At 37.3% G+C, this 23058-nt stretch overlaps 1 protein-coding gene across 3 annotated transcripts in view; it reads right to left on the bottom strand.

The window, feature by feature from the left end:
• RNF19A (ring finger protein 19A, RBR E3 ubiquitin protein ligase) overlaps window positions 1-23058 on the bottom strand; it is a 78321-nt gene that overhangs the window by 30160 nt on the left and 25103 nt on the right. For 2 of the 3 annotated variants that reach the window (XM_011966726.1, XM_011966727.1), the window contains one exon: window positions 359-1125. In XM_011966726.1, the coding sequence (XP_011822116.1) occupies window positions 359-1032 (674 nt within the window). In that variant the 5' untranslated portion in view covers window positions 1033-1125. Of the gene's footprint in view, window positions 1-358; window positions 1126-14123; window positions 14248-16754; window positions 16855-23058 lie in introns of those variants that run through there. The other variant, XM_011966725.1, reaches the window with a different exon arrangement.

The raw sequence follows: 23058 nt of genomic DNA, 5'->3' as shown, positions 1-23058 counted from the left end.
GAGTTTATGACCACAAATAATCTCCTCTTCACAAACAATGCTCATCATTTCGTCTGTTATTCCAAAATCAAAATTCTCCAAATGGATGAGAAAACCAATTTCAGGTAGATCCTGAACTCTACCACCTTACCCTTTTCTTTTAAATGTGCTCCGTGAATATGTAATGCAGAGACAATACAGAAATGAGTAAGACAGGATCACTGCCTTTAACAGCTAGCATAGTGCCTGATATATGGTGTGCATTCAACAGGCCTGTTGAATGAATTCTCCAGCACGTAAAAATTTTTGAGTAACAGCAAATTATTTTATCCACAGAGAAAAAAATTAACTCAAGAAAAATCAAACAATATCTTCTTACCCACAATCTGGAGCTGGACACCACCTGCAATCAGGATCTGCAACAAGCCACCGTCTAAGCATAAACTCTTCGTATTTTTCCATCAAGACATCATCACTTAATATCAAGCGAATATCATGGGGATTAAACCGTTCAGTACATTCTGGGCAACTAATATTAACTCTACTTTCAGAGATTTCTATCCTTAAATATTGTCGTAAGCAGTCCACACAAGATCTATGATGACAAGTCATTATATCAGGAAATCTGTCTTTAGAATGCCGCAAAAGGCACAAAGGGCACTCTATGAAGTCTCCAATTTGTTTGCTGATGGAAGTTAATCCATTGTCAGAAGAGGTATTTGTAGAGAAAATGGAGTTCTTATCAGTACACATTTCAGAATGTATACTTTCAATACTTGCAATTCCATCCACCCCGCCATTTAGCTCCCTTGATTTACGTTTGCTATCTTTTTTCCTCCGAAACAGGGAGCCTATTGAAATTCTTCTTTTTTTGGGTGCCTTTTTGACTGAAGGCAAGCTCACAGATGAAGCAGAGGACTGAAGATCTCGATCTGAACCCATTTGCCGATGTAAACTCATGTCTAAAATGTTTGTTAGAATTGAGTCAGGGTCAGTGTTTACACACAGCCCTTCATTATATTTAGAGAGAAAACCTATTTCTTGTTCTTGCATTCAGAGTAAGTCATGATGTAAGAACATTCTACTTGGTTCTTTCAGAGAATTCTTCAAAAGTTCGATTTACAGAAGACTGTTATCACGGATGTTCTGAAAAATAAAAAATAAAAAAATCAAGATCATTTAATTATGTTCTTAGTTTGTATATTTTCATAAATATCAAATTTCAAACAAGTATGTTCCTTAACCATTAGTAGCTGTTGTTTTTTTAAATAAGGCCAATTTATTAAATAGTCTATAAGAAACTACAAGACTAATGCTGAAATAACAAAAAGGGCATTCTTTAATCTTAACAAAAGATTCTAGATTTGAGCTGACCTAATTATTCTTAAAATCTTAGAAAAAAACTTCTGGTCATTATCACTCTGACTTCAATGATTTCTCACTGCCTTTAGCAGGTCTTTCTGTTGTTGTTTATAACTGACAATCAAGTATACACGCAAATACAAAGGCCTAAGAATAGCTTACATAATCTTGCAGAACAAAGTAGGGAAAGGGCTCTAACGCCGCTAGATATAATATTATAAAGTTACAGTAATCAGATAGTGTGCTATGCCACAAGGATGAATACAAAGACCAGTGGAACAGAAAGTAGTCCAGAAAAAGTCCCATATAGGCCGGGCGTGGTGGCTGACGCCTGTAATCCCAGCACTTTGGGAGGCCAAGACGGGCGGATCACGAGGTCAGGAGATTGAGATCATCCTGGCTAACACAGTGAAACTCCATCTCTATTAAAAATATAAAAAATTAGCCGGGCATGGTGGCGGGTCCCTGTAGCCCCAGCTACTCCGGAGTATTCTTCTGAGGCAGGAGAATGGCGTGAACCCGGGAGGCGGAGCTTGCAGTGAGCCGAGATTGCGCCACTGCACTCTAGCCTGGGCGACAGCGTGAGAGTCCATCTCAAAAATAAATAAATAAAATAAAATAAAATAAAAGTCCTACATACACACACACACACACACACACACACACACACACACACACACACACAAGACTTGATTTATGACAAACGTGATGTTGCTGAGGACTGAGAATAAATGGCCTTTAAAAAAAGAAAAGTACTATGTCTACCGGTTATCCACCTGAGAAAAGAAAGGAAACTTGATGGATGGACGGCTTGCCCATATATGAAAATCAATTACAAATGGTTTACAGATCTGAATGTAAAGCTTCCAGGAGACAAGAGAAGAGACTATTTCAATGGAAAAATTCTTAAACAGAACATACAAGAATACCAACCATAAAATAAAAGACTGATAAATTGGACTAGAATAAAATCAACAGACAGTATTAAGGGTATGGGAGGAGACTTTTGCCACATATAACTAATAAAGGCACAGTGCCCAGACTATGTCAGAAATGCTTACAAATCAATAAGAAAACATATACAATCCAATAGAAAAACAGGCAGGGGCATTTCACAAAAGCATATGAAAAGTGCTCAACATCATCAGTCATCAGGAAAAAACACATTAATGCCCCATTCAGGGACTACAACACACCTAATAGGATGGCTAAAATTAAAAGACTGTCATTTCTAAGTGTTAGCAAGGATGTGGAGGAATAGGAACTCTCTTACACTACTGGTGGGAGTGTAAAATGGCACAACTACTTTGGAAAACTGTTTAACAATATCTATAAAATTGGCATACAGCGATAACCTATTACCCAACAATTTTATTCCTAGAAAGGAACGAATAAGAAAAATGACATACTTAACAATGCTCACAATAGCATTGGTAATAATATTCAAAATATTGGAAACAACCATATTTTTATCAGCAGTAGAATGAATACATAAATTGTGGTATATTCACACTCTAAAGCAACGAAACAATGAAAAGGAACAAAATACTGCTACACACAAGACAAGACTCTCATACAAAAGAGTATGTGGTATAATTCTATTTATATAAAGTTCCAAACAGAGAGAATTAATGTACAATGTTAGGAGTCAGGATTGTGGCTACATTTTATGGTGAGGCACAAAGGGAACTTTTTTTTTTTTTTTTTTTTGAGACAGAGTCTGGCTCTGTTGCCCAGGCTAGAGTGCAATGGCGCAATCCCAGCTCACTGCAACCTCCACCTTCCGGGTTCAAGCAATTCTCCTGCCTCAGCTGGGATTACAGGCATGCGCCACCATGCCTTGCTAATTTTTGTATTTTTAGTAGAGACAAGGTTTCACCATGTTGGTCAGGCTGGCCTCGAACTCCTGACCTCAAGTGATCCGCCCTCCTTGGCCTCCCAAAGTGCTGGGATTACAGACGTCAGAAACAATGCCCAGCCAAACTTTCTTAATATGTGCAGTATGCATAGTGTCTACAAAGGTATGTTCACTTTGTGATACATATATGACCCAGAAACTCATGATTAATGTGGCTTTTTCTATGTGTTTTTTCCTCCTATGGCTTACCTCATAATTAACATATGTTTTCTGGAAAAACATTTCACTCAAACAAACTTCACTCATGTTCCTCAGTTTATATTTTCCCTCACAAACACAGGATAGATAAGGAACAGAGAGCTCAATCTATACAAATATAGTTATGCATCACTTAATGATGGCGATACATTCTGAGAAATGTGTCATTGATTTTGTTGTGTGATCAGAGTGCAATTACACGAACGTAGATGTTACAGCCTATTACACACCTAGGGTATACTGTATAGATTATTGCTCCTAGGCTACAAACCTGTACAGTATGTTACTGTAGTGAATAATGGAGGCATCTGCAACACAATGATATCTGTGTACCTAAACATAGAAAAGGAATGTTTCATTCCTTTGGCTCTCCAATATCCTGCCAGTGCCTCACATTGAGTAAATCCAACCAGAAGCCAACTGCCTCTAAGTCAGTCCTTCTAGTCAACCTCCTGAGGGGGGCACAGAGCAGGGTAGAGAAGGGTGAATGAGAGTAGATCTGGACATGCAAACAAAAAACATCCAGTGTTGTATGTTTAAAGAAGAGAATTTGGGAGTCAAAAGACCTGGCTCAGCTATTTTCTGTTATCATATCCTAGATAAGATACATTCCTGAATCAGCGATCAGGACCACAAAATATGGATACCACTCACCTCAAATAGATGTTCTAAGAATCATGTGAAATTGACATGTGGTAAACATGCCTGACAAACCTGGCACCGTACTAAATGTTAGCTGAAATGGAATGTAACGTAACTTAGTGCTTTACAAAATGTGTACCTTACAGCAAGTGCTTAATATTAAATGAATGAATGATGCTTTTCAGTTGCTATTACTCTGTGATCCTTAAGCCATACAGCCTTACTACATCCAGTTTTTTAACTGTGGAAAGACAAGGACCTTTTACCTTCAGAAGTGCTTCAGGATTCGTAAAACATGTTAAGTATCCTGACACTACAACTTCAAGAATTATACATTTATAATATCCCACCAATAAACATCTTCTAACCACAAACACTTCAGCAGGATCTAACAGCCACCTATGTGCCTAAATTATTTACGCATCATTAGACAGGTATTCTGGAAATGAAGGTAGGGCAAAAAGTTTGCATACATAGAAAACACTTACTTCCCAAGAGGAAAATCTACTACATGGTCAAATAACAGTTTTTGCTTCTGTTATTCAGTGAAAATTAGGTTTCTTCTGTCACTTCTCAAACAGCTTAAAATATGCAGAAAATCCAGTAATTTTGTGCTGATGGTCAAAATACTAAATCTAAGAGCAGTGTACCTATGTCTTCTAATTTTAATTTGTTTTTTAGATGTCTGACATCCAGATGTATGGTACTTCTAAAATAAGCATGCAATAAAAGCAGCACGTGACAATATTTACTAGCAGTGTTGAAGAGAACCGAAAGAGGACAAAGTCTTTTTTTTTTTTTTTTTAAGTAAAGACGGAATAGGTACAGAGAATTCCCAGCAGAGTTTCTACTGATCACTAACTTGGTGACTACAGAAGCTTGAAGCTATTCCATACTCAAGTGAAAGTGTCAATAAACACAACAAATAAAAAAGACTATTTTAAATGCTGCATTCTGTATTACAAAATAATAACAGGCTATTAAACTTCAGCACATGCTTATGCTGAGAAGATGAAAGAAGATGAAGAATAAAGAAAACAAATTTAACTTTAATGGCTATGTATTTGTATGTGAGATTGGGAATCCACGAGGAACATTTGCTTTGATGGGAAATATATTTTTAGTATTTTCTCACTACAACTCATTTACATTTCACTTTCTGTGAACTAGGCACATGTTCATATCCTGCTACAGCACTTTTCCTTATTGATGTGTAAGACATAGTTCTATTTAATAAAGAGCCTTGCTATCATGTGGGTATGTGTGTGTGTGTATGTATAAATTGTATTTGACTACATGGCAATTTTCCAATGCAGAAATTTCAAATGTTTTTAACGTGCTCAGATTCACATATCTTTATGACTTTTGACTTCTACATCAGCCTTAGAAAAAGCCTTGCCCACTCTAAGATTGTATTTTTAAAATTCCTTCACATGTTTTCTACTGGTAATTTGATAGTTTATGAATAAGTAGAGATCAAAATTTGTTTTCTAAATGGCAAGCCAGTTACCTCAACACTAGTTACTGAATAATGATCTTTCCTTCATGCCCCACCCCCTACATACACACTGATTTAATTTTCTAATTTCTTATTTTTTATTTTTGAGACAGGGTCTCACTCTGTTGCCCAGGCTGGAGTGTAGTGGCACGAGATCACTACAACCTTCACCTCCCAGGTTCAAGTGATTTTTGTGCCTCAGCCTCGAGAGTAGCTGGGACTACAGGCGTGCGCCACCATCCCCAGCTAATTTTTGTATTTTTTAAGTAACAATGCAGTGTTGACATACTGGCCAGGCTGGTCTCGAACTCCTGTCCTCAAGTAATCTGCCCAGCTCAGCCTCCCAAAGTGCTGGAATCATAGATGTGAGCCACCGCGCCTGGCCAATACACTGATTCAACAAGTCACTTCCTGGTGTAAGAATCTTCTACTATCTAGGTGGTATGGACTTCTAAAATAATCCCTTGAAATGGATACCAAAATGTTTTGTTCCAATTTGTACTACAACTCGCCAGAAAGGTATTTCCCTGAATTCTCACCAGCATCCTTTATAAGTTTTTTCTTTCTTTGAGTAGCAAAAAATATACACTTTAATTTCTATTTCTTTGATTGCCAAACAATTTAAACATTTGTTCACATGCACTGTCCTCTTCACTACTTCTATGTTTTATTTGTTCACATTTTATGCCCATTTTTACACTGGAATATTAATGCTCCTCTTTGATTTTAAACAATATTTACTTTCTCTAAACACTTGTCCTTCAATTTTGTGATGTTTTGAAGTACAGTTGTCTAAGTTTTTAATTTAGTAACATCTAACAAGGTCCTTTATAAATTTTTCCATTGCTCTATAGGCTTACAAAGTCTTCTTTTGGAGGGTGAAACCTAATTGTTACATATTTACTTTCTGGTATTTTTCATTCTTTCTTGTGCAGCGGTGCCCAAACTTTTTGGCACCAGGACCAATTTCACAGAAGACAATTTTTCCACAGATGGAGGTGGGGAGTGGGAGCGGGGATGGTTTCATCAGGCATTATATTCTCATAAGGAGTGTGTGATCTAGATCCCTCGAGTGCAGTTCACAATACTCCTATGAGAAATGAACGCTGCCACTGATCTGACAGGAAGCGGAGCTCAGACAATAATGCTCACAGCTGCTCGCCTCCTGCTGCGTGGCCCAGTTCCTAACAGGCCACATACCGTGGCCCAAGGGTTGGGGAGCCCTGTTCTTGTGGATCCACTTTTCATCTGGTGTCATGTATCTTCAGCCTCAAGAACTTCCATTAGCATTTTTTGCTACACAGGTCTCCTAGCAATGAATTCCTTCAACTTTCATCTGGGAAAAAAAAAAAGTTATTTCACCTTCACTTTTTATGGATATTTTTGCTGAATACAGAACTCCAGGTTGATATCTTTATCCTTTCAGGACTTTAAATAGATTATTACATTGTCTTCTGGCCTCCATTGTTTCTGACAAGTCATTTTTCCTGATATTTTAATTCCCCTGTATAGAATGTGTCTTTTTTTCCTTTGCTTGCATTCAACATTGTTTTCCATCTTGGATGTTCAGCAGTTTGATAAAGATGTGCCTAGATGTGGTTTTCCTTATATCTATCCTGCTTGGCGTTCACTGAACTTGTTGAATTTGAAGTTGATTTAAACCAAATAAAGGAATTCGGGGGAAATTATTTAAGTATTTTTTACTATACTGTCTCTGTCTGTCTGTCTGTCTGTCTCTCTCTCTCTCTCTCTTCCCTCCCCCCCCCCCCCCCACTCCTGGAATTCTAATTATTTGTATGTTAGTTTGATTTGTGTCCCTGGAGCAACTTGTTGCCTATTCTTTTTTGTAATCTTTTTTTCTTTGTTCGGTAGACTGGCAAATTTTTATTGATTTATCTTCCACTTCATCAACTTTTTCTTCTGCTGTCTCCAATCTGCTGTTAAATCCATCCAGTGAAATTTTCATCTTAGATACTGTACTTTTGGATTCTATAATAGCTCATTGTTCTTTTTCTATAGTTTCCATTTCTCTGATGAGATTACCCAGTCACTATGATATTTCCCCCTTTAAGTCCTTAAAATATTACAGTTGCTATAGTCTGTCTGCTACTTGTGGGGTCTGTTACCTATTTTTGAGGGGGTCTTGACATGGAATGAACCATATTTTCCTCCTTACTTACATGTCTAGTAATTGCTTATTATAAACTGGATATTGTAGATATGTTATAGAGGCTCTGTAGTCTCTTATCTTCTCCTGAAGAGTGAGGACTTTTATTGTACTGGGCAGTTAAGTCACTGGCTAGTCAACATGAACTTCTGAAAGCTTGGTTTTATGCTCTTTTAGAGTAGATCTGTGGAAAGCACCCATGTTTACCAATCCCTTCTATCTTGGTGGGAATCAAACACCAAATTCCGTCACCCCTGCAAAAGCCATCAGCTAAAATCTCTATTTCGTTTTTTCTGCCTGCCAGCTGTTGTTTTCCACTGAACTCCTTGGAATCTCCCAAGCACACTTCTAGGGGACATCTAGGCATCTGAAGGGAGTTTACCCATAGATTTTTGGGCTGCTTACCATAACTCCCTCCTTTCTGGGATTTATCCTATTTTTGGCCACTTAACTCCTTCCCCTGATACTTCAAGCCAGTAAGACTCCGACTTTCTGCTTGACTTTCAGCTGCCCTACACTACATAGACTATTCTTTAGGGGGAAAGATGTATAAATTTTTTAAGGAAAACATCTGGCAGTTTTCCAAAGGATATCTTCATCTAGGCTTTGAGATACAGTATTCTTGAATTTGTACAGAATGCTGTCACAAGGAATTTTAGCCTACTTATGCATCCATGATCTCCACAATATAACTGCTTACCAGACTGCTTTTTAAAAATGATCCTTTAAAAGATTTTCTTTCATTATTCAATACCTGGAACTGTAAGGTCTTCTACGAATGACTAAATCTGTTAAACTTTTTGCCTTATTTGCTCCAAGTAACCTGTGTAAGTATTAATTCATTTATTCTTTCAACAAATATGTTCAGTGCCTATCACGTGCCAGATACTCTTGTAAGTGCTGGATAGTGAACAAAATAGACAAGAGTCTATTTGTTCTGTGGAACTTTCATTCTAGTACATTTAAGCATTGAACAGATACTTCAGATGATATCTTCTCCAGAGAGTAACATGAATAACTTTGCAAGGATCTAAATTTTAATGAAGTAACTCCCTCTTTTCTAAGCATAATTTTAAAGAAAAAAAAATTGATTTTTATTTGGGCATATATAGTAGTCCCATAATTGAAACCAGTATTTATTAAAATCCATTTTAAAGCTTTCTTCCTAATAGAGTTTAGATACTTTTGATAGCACTCTATTTTTCATAGTTACAATGGTTTTCTAATACCCGAACATTCCAGTAGACAATTTAAGTTGCACAAAAGAAACCACTATTTATCTAACCAAATGATCTAGTATAGAGAATATTCATTTTGCTCACTGGGCATAACTTTAGGAACCAATATTAGCAGATAAAAGGTGGGGAAATCCTCAACCCTAGACTCACTATTTTGGATCTGCTCAGCCTCTGGTGCTACATAAAGGTTCCTAAGGCAATGAAAAAAGGAAGTATCTGTCTTTGTGTAGCATTTACTATATGTAGTGTTGCAAACACCACCTCATCAAATTTAAATACAGCTATGTACAATTTAATGTAGTAGCTGACTACCAAAAAATAGATAATTATCATAAGCCACCCTTTGATCAGACCACAACTTTAAGTGATCTACTAGAAATGATGTATTTCTACCCAAGCTAATTTTGGCCCAAACTAAATAGAGTTTTTATAAATCTGAATCATATCATTAAGAGAAGTATGAGACATTAAACTAGATTCTCATATATCGCTTTCTCTTAAGAGATAAATCACTGAAGTTCATTATAATAAAGTTTGCTATTACTCAAAAATCTCATTTAAATGTTATTTTTAAGTTATGTCATTCATGATCTATGCTTACTTATGAGACTTGCTTAAGAACCTCAAATTTAGAAATGTCATTATTTTCCTCTAAGAAATTGATTCCCCAATATAACTACCAAATTCAGATACAAAGCAGCAATGCATTCTCTGGGCATTATTCTTTTTTTTTTTTTTTTCTTTTTCTTTTTTGAGACACAGTCTCACTCTGTCGCCTGGGCTAGAGTGCAGTGGTGCGATCTCAGCTCACTGCAACCTCCGCCTCCCGATTTCAAGCCATTCTCGCGCCTCAGTCCCCCTAGTAGCTGGGACTACAGGCACGTGCCACCATGCCTGGCTAATTCTTGTATTTTTAGTAGAGACGGGGTTTCACCATGTTAGCCAGGCTGGTCTCCAACTCCTGGCCTCAAGTGATTTTCCCACCTCAGCCTCCCCAAGTGCTGGAATTACAGGCATAAGCCACTGCACCCAGCCTCTGGGCATTATTCTTACTGCCCAGGTAATAGTATTTATTAAACATCTCTTTCTACAGCCTATTAAACTAAAAATATAACAAGCACAATACATTTTTAGAAAAAAATTAAAATGCTTAAAAATAACAGTTAATGCATGGACTGGCTTCAGAGAAATCCATGAAATCTCAAAGTGTATGTTAAACTGTGAATATATGTATATTCTAGTCACAGGATACATCCACAGCTTTCAACACATTCTCCAAGGAGTCTAAAGTACAATGAAAGGTTAACTGTTAACACTAAGATGTCAGATTTAACTTGCCAGTAAAAGTTAACAGTTTCTGTAAATCCTTCCTACTCTTGCTAATTTATATTATTAGTACAACATTCACAGCTGCACCAATTATAAGCTCAGTTAGAAAATACTTCTATTCCATTAGAAGCATTCCAGTTGAAGTTGCAACTCTTTGCACAAGAGTTAAGTTTTTGGGAAGGTTAAAAAACAACTTTCATCCCTAAACAGAGTCTCCGATTCATCACACAAGAATAAACATTACGTGGATAGATGGCCTAGACTAACCCATCACATGTATTGAAAACAAAAATCATATAAATAAAGGTTAATGAATATTGTATATTCAAAGGACAGGTGACCATAAATATGTCCATAAAGATATTATAATGCTATTGTGTCATCTTTACTTAAAATGGCAATTACCACCAAAAAAATTTTCAAGCTGATTATTCCCTATGAGGTAAGTCAATTAATAATCTATTTAAAATGTATTAATAACAGACGCGAAGAGGTTAAGACATTTAATGCCCAATGCAAAAGAAAGTAATGGTACTAGACATACAATCTAAATATCTTTCAATTATTTCAATGTGTCCTTAGAAGCATGAGCACATAATATACAGATCTAAGGAAACCTAGGTTCTATGATCTCTACCAAGTGGTTTTATGCCTGTTGTTCAGAAAGGCCCTCTCTGTAGCATCTGTAAAATGGGGAAAATAACATTGTGAAGAGATGCTGTTATATGCTTATCTGCTTCATTTTCCTCCTGAGCACAAAGCAGGGCTACATTTTCCCATTCCACTTATGGCTAGGTGTGGCCATGTTATTAGTCCTGGCCAATGCAATCTGAGTATAATAATGTATGCCCTTTCAAGGACTGACCTCTACATCATCCCTGAAAACAACCCTCAAGCTCTCTTTCTCTTCACACAATGGCTGGCTGAATGGAGTAATTCTAGTGGGTGACTATAAGTAGAACTTAGAGGACAGAGAAGTCACAAGATGGAAAGAATCTGGATACCTGAGTACTCCACATGGTTTTTTGTGTGAATGAGAAATAAATTGTTATTGTGATCCACCATAAGATTTTGGGTTTTCTGTTACAGATACAATTACCTATCTTACCCACCTTAAAGTTGGAAAATATAATGAGGTAACAAAATTTAGATTAACTTGAGGGGAAAGGTTTTTCAAATGCTATACAAATATGGGGTAATGATAGAGTACATTTTATTGAGTGAGTAAAGCATGCACTTTGGAGTCAGTATATCCTGAGTTCAAGTTCAGCCTCTGAAACTTACATTAAGTATGTGACATTGAGTTAGATTACTAAGACTCAGTTTCTTCAATTGTAAAATGGGAATTACAGTACCTATAGTCCATAAAGATTAAATAAAATAACACATCAAGAATTCAGTAAAGGGTATGGTACATATAAATCACTTAAATATTACCTGTAAGTACACTCATCTGAGAAGATAGCACAAATATATCTAAATTTACCATGTATTGGGTAAAAAAAAACTTATCACACATTAGGTTACAAATAAAAACAAATGCTTGCCTCTGAAATGGCTTCCCTAATGTAATCAGAGTAGCCACTTGGAAGTTTGGAATACATTATTAAAGTACACAAATTTCTCAAAGGTAAATATAAATGTACAGCTAGTACAAACTTACCTCAAGTGGTCTAATATTAAAAATGGAATAAATATTTTTAATTCAACTACTTATAAATAAGGAGATGGGGCTAATACAACTTATAATCAGCGTAGGCAAGTATCAGTTTCCAACAAGTTCTTTAGAAAGTAAACACTTATCAAGACCCAGATATACTCTCTTGGGTTCTAGCCTTAAGACAGTTTCTATAATCTCTCAGAAACAGAAACTCAAAGTTCAGAATAAGCTATTCCCATAAGCCACAAAGCCTCCCAAAAGAGGTATTTTTTAAACAGCTTCACAGTCACGTACCTGCCACATTTACCTGTTTAAGCCTATATCTGATTGGGAGAAGAACAAAATGGTGCTTTGTGGTTTTAATAATACTCATTACAAGTAATATTCATTACTCAAGTCATTACAGAAAGTAAGCTGCTGCAGAAAGGAATAAAGCATTACTCATTCAATTTCCCCGGTAAAAAACATTTTGGTTAGCTTATTCCAGGCCCTCTTTGACAAGAAGAGCAAACAATACTGCATTAGGGAAACCACAGGAAAAGCAGAGTGCAAAATGTCAGGAATGATCAAGTGCCCAGAGACATGTAAGTTTTTAAATAGGTTTTAAAAAGATACCTAGCTGTCAAAAATGTCCTTCAATTGGTTAAAATAGACATTGCTGAAGAGAGACTACTTTGAATGCTGCATATCCAAAGGAAAACAGACACATTTTGCTTACTGTGTCTCCTGGTTCTCAACAGAAGGGAAACACTGACCTAGTATTAGATCTTAACCAAGTTTGTCTACGTTTTTGAATTTTAACTTCCATATTCAAAAACTAAGGTGATTAAGACCAGATAATGTCTAGGGTCCCTTAGTTCCAAAAGACTATGATGATAATATACAAATATATAGGCAGTTTTAATACACAGAATACTCTAGGTTAAGTAGATGATTATAATCTTCTAGGATAAACAAATAATTGTTGTTTCTGTTCTTTACAAAATGTCTCCAAATTCTCCCAAGTATTAGTACACCCTTCTTAGTAAATTCAGTGTGAAAGTGAATTTTACCAAGTCTCATGGTTAATCTGATTCTACTATTCGGACAATTAGAAGTATCAAGTGTTTGGACTGGGTGCAGTGGCTCATGCCTATAATCCCAGCAGTTTGGGAGACCAAGGTGGGCAGATCACCTGAGGTAAGTAGTTCGACACCAGCCTGGCCAACATGGTGAAACACTGTCTCTACTAGAAATACAAAATTAGCTGGGTGTGGTGGTACATGCCTGTAATCCCAGCTACTTGGGAGGCTGAGGTAGAAGAATTGCTTGAACCTGGGAGGCGGAGGTGAAGTAAGCCAAGACTGTGCCATTGCACTCCAGCCTGGGTGACAAGAGCAAAACTGTCTCAAAAAGAAAAAAAAAAGTATTAAGTGTTTGGACTAATCTTATCCTAACCACTTTCTCTGGATATCCCTCAACTCCATACAAATTATTGATTAACAGTAGCATCCCACCTCTCCAATTCTGGAAGCTCATTTGTCTCTTTCTCCTAAAGGACACCATGAGTAAGGGGGAAGGAAGACCTCTGGTTAGTGAAATCATTGTGTGTGCATATAATTGTATGATATATGTACATAAGAGATAAGAGTGTAATCTGTAAGAGGTGTTTGGGAGAGATCTATTTTCTTCAAACTAAAAGTAATTCTCAGATGGAATACTATCTCCTGGGAACCAAGAGGCACAATAAGCAAAACGTATCTGTTTCCCTTTGGGTATGTAGTATTCAAATTAGCTTCTCTTTACACAAGTCTCCTCAAAACGAGATTAAAAACTCATGTACAAAGGAAATATTATTAACTGTATAAGGAAAGAAAAGGGAGTATTTTCTAAAGACAGAAAAATCTAGGTAATAATTACACAGCAGGCAAACAATTATAAAGGTTTATCTCTGTTACAGTTTTCTTATTGAGAATTCAAAAGCAACAAAATCAGCTGGGCATGGTGGCTCATGCTTGTAATCCCAGCCCTTTGAGAGGACAAGGCAGGCAGGCATATTACTTGAGCTTAGGAGTTCAAGAGCAGCCTGGGCATCACAGTGAAACCCCTTTCTACAAAAACTACACAAATTAGCTGGGTGTGGCAGTGCACACCTGTAGTCCCAGCTACTTGGGAGGTTGAGGTGGCAGGGTTGCTTGAGCCCAGGAATTCCAGGCTGCAGTGAGCTATGATCACACCACTGCATTCCACCCTGGGTGACACAGTGAGACCCTGTCTCTGAAAAAATGAAATAGAAAAGAATTAAAAAATAAAAAAACAAAAGCATCATAATCAGCTTAACTACAATTCCAAAACAGACTATTAAATTAGATGTATCAGATATTTAACTAGTCAACTCCTGGGAGACAGTAATCCAAAGACTAATTTGAAAAAGTAGCCAACAAAAGACAGAGTGGGTCTTTAAGTAAGTCAAGAAGATACAAAGAGTGAAAAGGCTACAAATTCTGGACCTATTTCACATACAGGAAAAAACTAGCCATGTAAAAGTCCATGTGCTCATGTACTTACTTGCTCTTCTCAAGAGGCTGCACCAACTTTTTGTGGCTGTGAAACCTATCTTTCTAGTGACACTAGCATTCTAATCTAACCTATTTTGTAAGTGAGAAAACTGAAGTTTAGAGCTACTAGGTTCGATGTATCACCACTAGTCACATGATGCTATTTAAATTAAAATTAAATTTTAGTTCCTCAGTTGTGCTAGTCACATTTCAAATGCTCTACAACTATAGGCTATTGGCTACCATACTGGACTGAACAGGTCTAGAACATTTCCTTGACCACAGAAAGTTCTATCACACAGCACTGGTCTAGAGATGTGACTTACCCACACAGCTAAAGTGGCAGAGCTAAAGGCTCAGTGTTCTTCCTACTATCTTACTGCCTAGACTAGGCCTTCATTAATCACCTGGTATCCAAATTACCACATCACCTTCTTTGTTAAAGTCTGCTTACAAATTTCCACTGGTTTCCCTGAGATGAAGAATAAATTTCAAGCTTCCTGTGGCATTAAAAGCCCTCCACAGTCCAACCTGTTTCTCACTGTTCTACATAAAAACCCACTTTAGCCAACTGACCTATTTGTTAAATATCTTAACAAAACATACATAGTTTCACCTCCATGAATTTTCCTAAGCCTTTGTCTCTGCCTAGAGTATTATTTTCCATCTTCTGTGCTAGTCCTACTCCTCTTTCAAGGCCCAACTCCTATCTTATCTCCACTATCATTCTAGGTCAGTAACTATAAATAAGCATTACTAAAAGTTACTCCATGCTCTTATATACAAGTTTACAATTTTCTAAATATCGTCTAAATATTTTAATATCCTTCTCTACTAAAAGGTGGGGAAAAAGTTTGGCAGAGGAAAGGAGATCAGTGTCTGTGTGGTGTTGACTACTATTTTAAACAGGGTGATCAGAGTCTCATTGAAAGGGTGGCATTTAGCAGAGACCTAAAGGAGGTAAAGGAGGTGTTAGCTATGTGGAAATCTAGGGAAAGAGCATCCAAAACACAGAACAGCCACTGCAAAGGCCCTAAGGGAGGAATGGGTCTGGTATGCTCAAGGAACAGCCAGGAGGCCCTAATATGACTGAAAACAAATGAGCAAGGCAAAGACTATCTGAGATACATGAGAATGTCAGGTTGTGTGGGGTTAAGGCCACTGTAAGGACTTTGGCTTTTAAGTGAGACAGGGAAACTTATGGGGTTTCTAAAGTGACAGAGATAGTTTACAATCTAAGAGTTTAAGAGGATCATTCTGGTGTTGTGAACAGATAGAGGTATCAAGGATGGAGCATGAAGAACAGTTTAAAGACTATGGAAGTAATCTATGAGAAAGATGACGACGGCACATCAGTGAAGGTGTTGAGGACATGTTTTGATACATGTTTTGAAGGTGGAACTGTAAGGACTTCCTGATGGATTACAAGAGGATTTGGCCTGATTAACCAGAAGGCTGAAACTGCTATCAACTGAAATGGGGAAGGCTATGAAACACAAGTTTCAAGAGGGAGTTAAGACCAGAAGTTCATTTTTAGACATTTATATTTGAGATATCTCTTATACCCAGGTGGAGATGTATATCCAAACACCCGTTTGACAAGCCCAGAGTTTAGGAAAAAAGTAAAGCCTAGAGATGTAAATTTTGGAGTTGCTGTTATTTGGATGGTATGTAAAATCACAAACACAGACGAAATCTCCAAAAAGTAAATACTAAAGAGTAGGGAATGAGGCCTGTAGCATTTCAACATTAAGATGTAGGGGAGAAGAGGCAAATTCAGTAAAGGAGACAGAAAAGGTGGAAGGGGGATCATGGAGGAATTACACCTTAAAGAAGACAAAACCTGTTGGTCTATCCTACCAGTGTTTTACTCATTCCCCTCCCCCACGTCAACATCTTAAAAAGCATACAAAGAGCAAAGAAGGAGCAAGTTAGGAGAGAGAAGAAAGAAATGATACAAACAAAAATAACAAAACGCATCTTACAAGATATAATCGATTCCTGTTGAGACTGGAGGGTATTAAAACACTTCCTCTGATATTTCTCAGAATTAGAATTCTAACGAAAGGGCTGTTTAGTCTCTGACCATCACAGAACATGATATAAAACAACAATAATTAGAGATTTTTGGTTTACTGAAGACTTTGACTGTATATTAGTTTCCTGTGGCTGCTGTAACAAACTACCACAAACTGGTTGGCTTAAGACAATGGATATTTCTCTTACAGTTCTGGAGGCCAGAAGTCCAAAACCCAGCAGGGCCATGCTCCTACTGGGGCTCGAGGGGAGAGTATGTTCTCTGACTCTTCCAGCTTCTGGTTACTATAAGCATTCCTTGGTTTGCGGTTACATCACTCCAATCTCTGCCTCCATGAGCACACTGCTTCCTCCTTTTCTGTGTGTCTTCTCTGTAATTTGTCTACTTTTCCCTTACAAAGACACTTGTCACTTGATTTTGAGGCTACCTGGATAATCCAGGATGATCTTATCTCAAGATTCTTAATTACACCTGCAAAACCCTTTTCCAAATAACATTTGTAGATTCTGGGGATTAGGATGTGAACATATCTTTTGGGGGGCTACCATGCAACGCACTACAATATGGTTCTGGAAATTGTTGCTAAGGATATCAGTAAGGTATGCTGTATTTATGCAAAAATCTAAAGGATATTTAACTTATGTGCATAATTTAAAAAATGGGTCAGGTGCAGTGGCTCACACCTGTAATCTCAGCACTTTGGAAGGCTGACGTGGGCAGATCACTTGAGTCCAGGAGTTCGAAATCAGCCTTGCCAACATGGCAAAATCTTGTCTCTTGTTAAAAAAAAAAAATACAAAACGATTAGCTGGGTGTGGTGGCAGGTGCCTGTAATCCCAGCTACTGGCAGGCTGAGGAATGCGAATGGCTTCAACCTGGGAGGCGGAGGGTGCAGTAAGCCAAGGTTGTGTCACTGCACTCCAGCCTGGGTGACAGAGCGAAACTCTGTCTCCAAAAGAAAAGTTTTTATTTATTTATTTATTTTTATTTTTAAGACAGACTTTTGCTCATCACCCTGCCTGGAGTCCAATGTCACGATCTCGGCTCACTATAACCTCCACCTCTCAGGTTCAAGCGATTCTCCTGCCTCAGCCTCCCAAATAGCTGGAATTGCAGGTGCTCACCACCACACCCAGGTAAATTTTTTTGTGTGTTTTTAGTAGAGACAGAGTTTCACCATGTTGGCCAGGCTGGTCTCCAACTCCTAACCTCAGGTGATCCACCCACCTTGGCCTCCCAAAGTGCTGGGATTACAAGCATGAGTCACCATGCCTGGCAAAAGTTGGTTTTATATTAAAGGGTATGGCTATAAGGAGAAATCTACTTGATATGGCTATGTATACAACCAGAAGTCTCAACTGCTTACCAGGTAACCACTGCCACCCTTGGTTTGGATAAAAGAATTACAGTCATTGTGCTATATACATCATATACCCTGAGATAATAGGCTTTTCTAAATGGTTATTTTCCCCACTTACGCACTCACACTACTTACTAGCTCCCATCCCCACTTTCCAAAGGACCTTATTTCATGATTTTGATTTAAGGATGCCTATATAAAAAGTCCCGTTTATTCCATACAAAAACTGAAAAACAGATTTGTTCAGGCAATATTAAATAGATGAGAGGTTTAAAATCTGGTGCTCAAACCAACCTAGTCGTCTCTCCTGATTCTATTTAAGAGCATCTTGTATTGATTTACTGTTACTGATTCCAGTGTGGGAGGTAACAGTACATTCTATATGCACTAGTCTCATGGGAACTTCTATCCTGTTTTTTACAATGAGTCTTGCTCTGACTAGTTACTAATAATTAGAGGATCTCTTTTATAACAGTATTGTCTGAGTAGCCCAGAGTGTTTCAAAGGCATAATTAACTTATACAATCCAATGAAATAGATGATGAACATCCTTCCTTATTTTATCTTATTTTAGAGATGGTGTCTCGCTCTGTCACCCAGGCTGGAGTACAATGGCACAATCTCAGCTCACTGCAACCTCTGCATCCCAAGTTCAAGTGATTCTCCTGCCTCAGCCTCCCTAGTAGCTGGGATGACAGGTGCCTGCCACCAAGCCCGGCTAATTTTTGTACTTTTTAGTAGAGGCAGAGTTTCACCACTTTGGTCAGGCTAGTCTTGCCCGCCCTCAAATGATCTGCCTGCCTCAGCTTCCCAAACTGCTGGGATTACAGGATTATATATGGGGAAAGACAGTAACACACAAAGTCATTTTTGGGGGAGATGTAAAACTGAGAGAAGACAGGTAGCCTGACTTTCAATCCAACTCAATAACTCCAATTTGAAGGTGTATGCAATTCTGTATTTGGCCTCAAAAGACACATCAATCAGTTAGAAAAAGACTACAAAAAGACAAAGAAGTTCTGCAGAAAGAAACATGTCATACAAAATGCCCCTACAGCTACGCTATCCAATATGAATAAAAGTATGTAAAGTCACTCATGATAATCTTTTGGATCTACTGGCTTAAATGCATTATGAAAACTAATTTTGCCTGTTTCCTTTTACTTCTTTAATGTGGCACTAGAAAATTTTAAATTATATTTGTGGCTCACATTGTATTTCTATTGGACAACACTGCTGAAGAGATAGTTATAAAATAAATACCTTAGATTGTAGATACTTTAATTCTATTAGCAAATACTTATTCTACATCTTTTACTGTCAGGCTTATGCTAAGTGCTGAGATTTGAAGAGTGAACAAAGAAAACGGTCCCTGTCATCACAGAGCTTGCATTATCTCCTATACTTCTGTACATTTCACATAGTCCCATTTGTGATTATGCATTAGAATAACTTAATTTAGGATACCTTACCATTTTCAGGGGCAAATGCCATACTTGACTTAGAAATCACAAAATATAAGTCAATAGATTCATGCTAATGAGTTTATTTTTCTGATATAATATTTATATTAATATGCTATATAATATTTATCTGGAAGCCTAATATCATCACATTCCCAAAAGTTTCTCCTGGTTTCTTGCTCCTTCCCTTTAACAACTCTGGCTCCCTCCTTATGGCTCACTTCTACCAGTCTCTTCAATTGGCAACCTGCCTGCTATTCAAATCATAAGGACTATTTTTACCCTCAGGGGTCTCCCCAACAGGACAGAAGTTAAAAATGCTAAGTATACATAATTTTATGGGGCCAACTCCAGTTTTTTGGACCAAAGACTCAGTTTAGAAGTTTCTTTTGGGCATAAACAAGCTAACGTGATTTCTGAGCAGGGTTTTGCTTCAGAATTCACTGCACAAACTTATTTGAGACTTAAAACAACGGATCACTTCTGTCACATTGAGAGTTTCATATAACAACACCTTCTCAAATAGGACTTCTAAAACAAATTAACACTAATTCTTTAGTAAATGATTTATAAAATAAAATACTAGATAACATCAATAGGATAAGACTATATAATGGTTTTAAGGCTAATGGCATAACTTTCAAAAAAATGTTACCAATAAAAATAATTCTTCAGGAGTTAATGACAGTGATAAAGAGAGCAACACAAGCAAAACCTACTTTATCAAAAAGTGTTACTTTTTTCCACTTTGATACATAAAGTATCACTGACATATGATAGCTTTTGAGAAACAAATGAAATACACAAGTTTTAAACACCCAAAGTGGTTTCACTGGCTATTTGGTTGAAGCCTACCACCATCTGAAATACAGGTATGTTTAGCAAGGAAATATTATCCCTTAGTCTTAAGATGTGCAGGTATGGTTAAGTAAATGAATTGTTTCAACGTTAGGCATCTTCTGTCTGCTAACAAAGAACTGGCATGACTTAGAAAATTCATAATTACTCCTAGTTGGAGAAAAACATTTTGGAAGAAAAATTTAGCTATTCTCCGTAAGCAGTAAGATGAACATTTTGATAAATAGCTTTTACGCTGAAGTACTACTCCACATATAATCATGGGTCCTTTCAGACAATGTAAATTAAACTACCATTTTGCTATGATATGCTAGTTTGCCAAATACAATGCAATATGCAATCAAATATAAATTTAGAAATTCAACCTTACTTTGGGCTTTTGCCCAAGGTGGCCTAATTTTTATCTTGGCGAAGAATGTTAAAAGAGCATAAGCTCATTAGTTCAGTACAAAACCAGCCTGCATTTGACAGTCAGTTTTCACTTGTTAATGACATTAGAGAAACGAATAACAATTCCCTAAGATTTCCTATATAACCTGAGTACAGATGATATAAGTGAGCAATTCAGATGTAAATATTAATATAACAAAATTTATCTCCAGCTTACTCTGTGCCCAGCACTTGACTAGGAACTTTTACATGTTATCACAAATATTTTGCCTTCTTTTCCCTACTTGGAAATTTCAGAAAACTACGTATCTCAACCATCTGTGCCCTGTAGATTAAAAACGACAACAACAACAAACTATGTGTGTTGGAGAAGGGGGAGAAGTAATTTGAAACCAAAAAATTTCTATATAAATCTAAATAAGTGTTCAAGATATAAACTGCTGTAACAACAACAACAAAAAAAAAACCCGTAGGGGGCAGGGAGTGTCAGAACCTTCCACAATATATGTGATTATTTCAAATAGTTAAAACAAAAAGTTTGCTTTTAATTACCCATATTTAATACTAAACAACCCCATAACAAATAGTATCCTTCAATCCAACCCCATTAAAATAGAAGTGACCCAAGTGTCTTACATCCTCAACTGCAAACATACTGCTTTACGACTTCACTTACATTCAAATTTGGGAAGTGCATTTACTTTCCACCAAGATGCTAAGTATTTTATTTATTCATCCATGTTCTTGAATGAAGCATCTTTAAAAATACGAATCTTAGCGCCTCTCATATGTTAAGTAGAAAATAATAGTTTTAGTCAAGCAAAATACTTCAAAAACTCAAGAAATCACCAATTTTTTAAAAAAAATCCCAACACTGGTTGACAGTATAGCCAGTTCTTTACATTAAGTCTACTGATCAACTGAGGGATCCCCTAAATGAGAAAACAAAATTTCCAGTGGCCACTATTTGGATACTAAGAATTGGGTTGTGCTTCAACTCCTAAAATAATGTTGCAGTTTTAAAAATTAATCTTACTGGAATCTCCTGGAAGCTGAGATAGTGAAAAAAATACACTAACATTAGTTGCCAACTGCAATTTTTTCCTCAAAAAGACACCTTGCGATGCCATTAAAACATTTTTCCAGGGACACGTAAAATTTAAACTTCAGTTAAATTCCATACAGTAATTTTTAAAAAGAGAACATTAACCAGGGCATTAAACTAACAAATTTTAAAAGTGTTTTTTAGCACAATTTGGTTTATCAAGTCCCAAGGCTTAATTCTAAATCTTTACCATGGAACTGTAGCAAGGAAAGAACATTTGAAAATACGATCATCGCCATTTTCTAAATAGAGAAGTATTTACATTTTAACTCAATTCAGATAGTTCAGTCAGTGTTAAATAAGCATAAACAGGTAAACACGGTAATGGCTTGCATTATAAACAGAAGTGGTAAAATGTGTATTAAGACGGGTAATGGCAAAATTGAAAATAAAATTTAGGTAAACCGTCAGACTTCAAACAACCAAAAGTATCAATGAATCTATGTTAAAATAAGAAAAGATAAAAAAACAATAAAAAGCCATGTTCTTAAAAAAAAAAAAGTGGAATGTAAAGATCACAATTTAAGGCAACCAATCAAAGGAAAGGACTGCTTTAAGCCTCCACTGTTTGCTAACACTTAAAATTAGCATTTCCAGCCAACACCTAGGTTTGAAAATTGCAGCAGCACTTAAACGCTGTCTTTTCTAACGTCACCCCAACAGAACATTCTGCAACACTGTGGACAGTAAACATTAAGCCGAGTAAAGCATCGTTCATGTATTTATCTCTCCAAGGGCCAATGGGAAAAAATTAAACCTTTCTCTCTCCCATATATAGCCTTAACCACTCTCTTCCCTCTTTTTATTTACTGCCCTTGTCTCGGGGTTAATGAACCCTAAACTTCTTTTTCTTCTTCCCATTAATGGAAATGGGAAAAAAAAGAGCAACTGCAGAGTGGAACCCAGAGAGGAAAAACTGAAAATTCAAAGTAGTAGCTTTACTTGCTGGGCGAGGGCTGGGAACACCCTAAAGGCTTAGCATGAGGAGACAATCCCGGAAGACCCCCGTTAACACATACTTCACCCCAAGGCTACACCGTTTTGGTGTGTTGTGTAATTTTTGCTTTTAAAGGAGGTGGTAGCAGTCCCGGACGAACCTTCCCCGGAACGCAGCTCCCCTCCCTAGGGCCCCAGGCAGCACGGCTTGCGGGGCGATGTCCCGGCTCCGAATTTGCAGCGAGGCCCGGAAATCGATCCCGTTAGAGCCGATTTCACCCGTCAGGAATGCGTTCCGCCCCCGCCGCCTCCCCGCGGCAGTCGCCCTTGGGTCTCCCCTGCTTCAGGGGCTGGAGACAGCTCGAGGGCAGCGCCGCCTC

This window comes from Mandrillus leucophaeus, unplaced genomic scaffold (genome assembly GCF_000951045.1).
Source record: "Mandrillus leucophaeus isolate KB7577 unplaced genomic scaffold, Mleu.le_1.0 Scaffold770, whole genome shotgun sequence".
Classification (NCBI taxonomy): domain Eukaryota; kingdom Metazoa; phylum Chordata; class Mammalia; order Primates; family Cercopithecidae; genus Mandrillus; species Mandrillus leucophaeus.
Note: the sequence above shows the minus strand (reverse complement) of the source record. Positions and strands in the feature narration are given on the sequence as shown.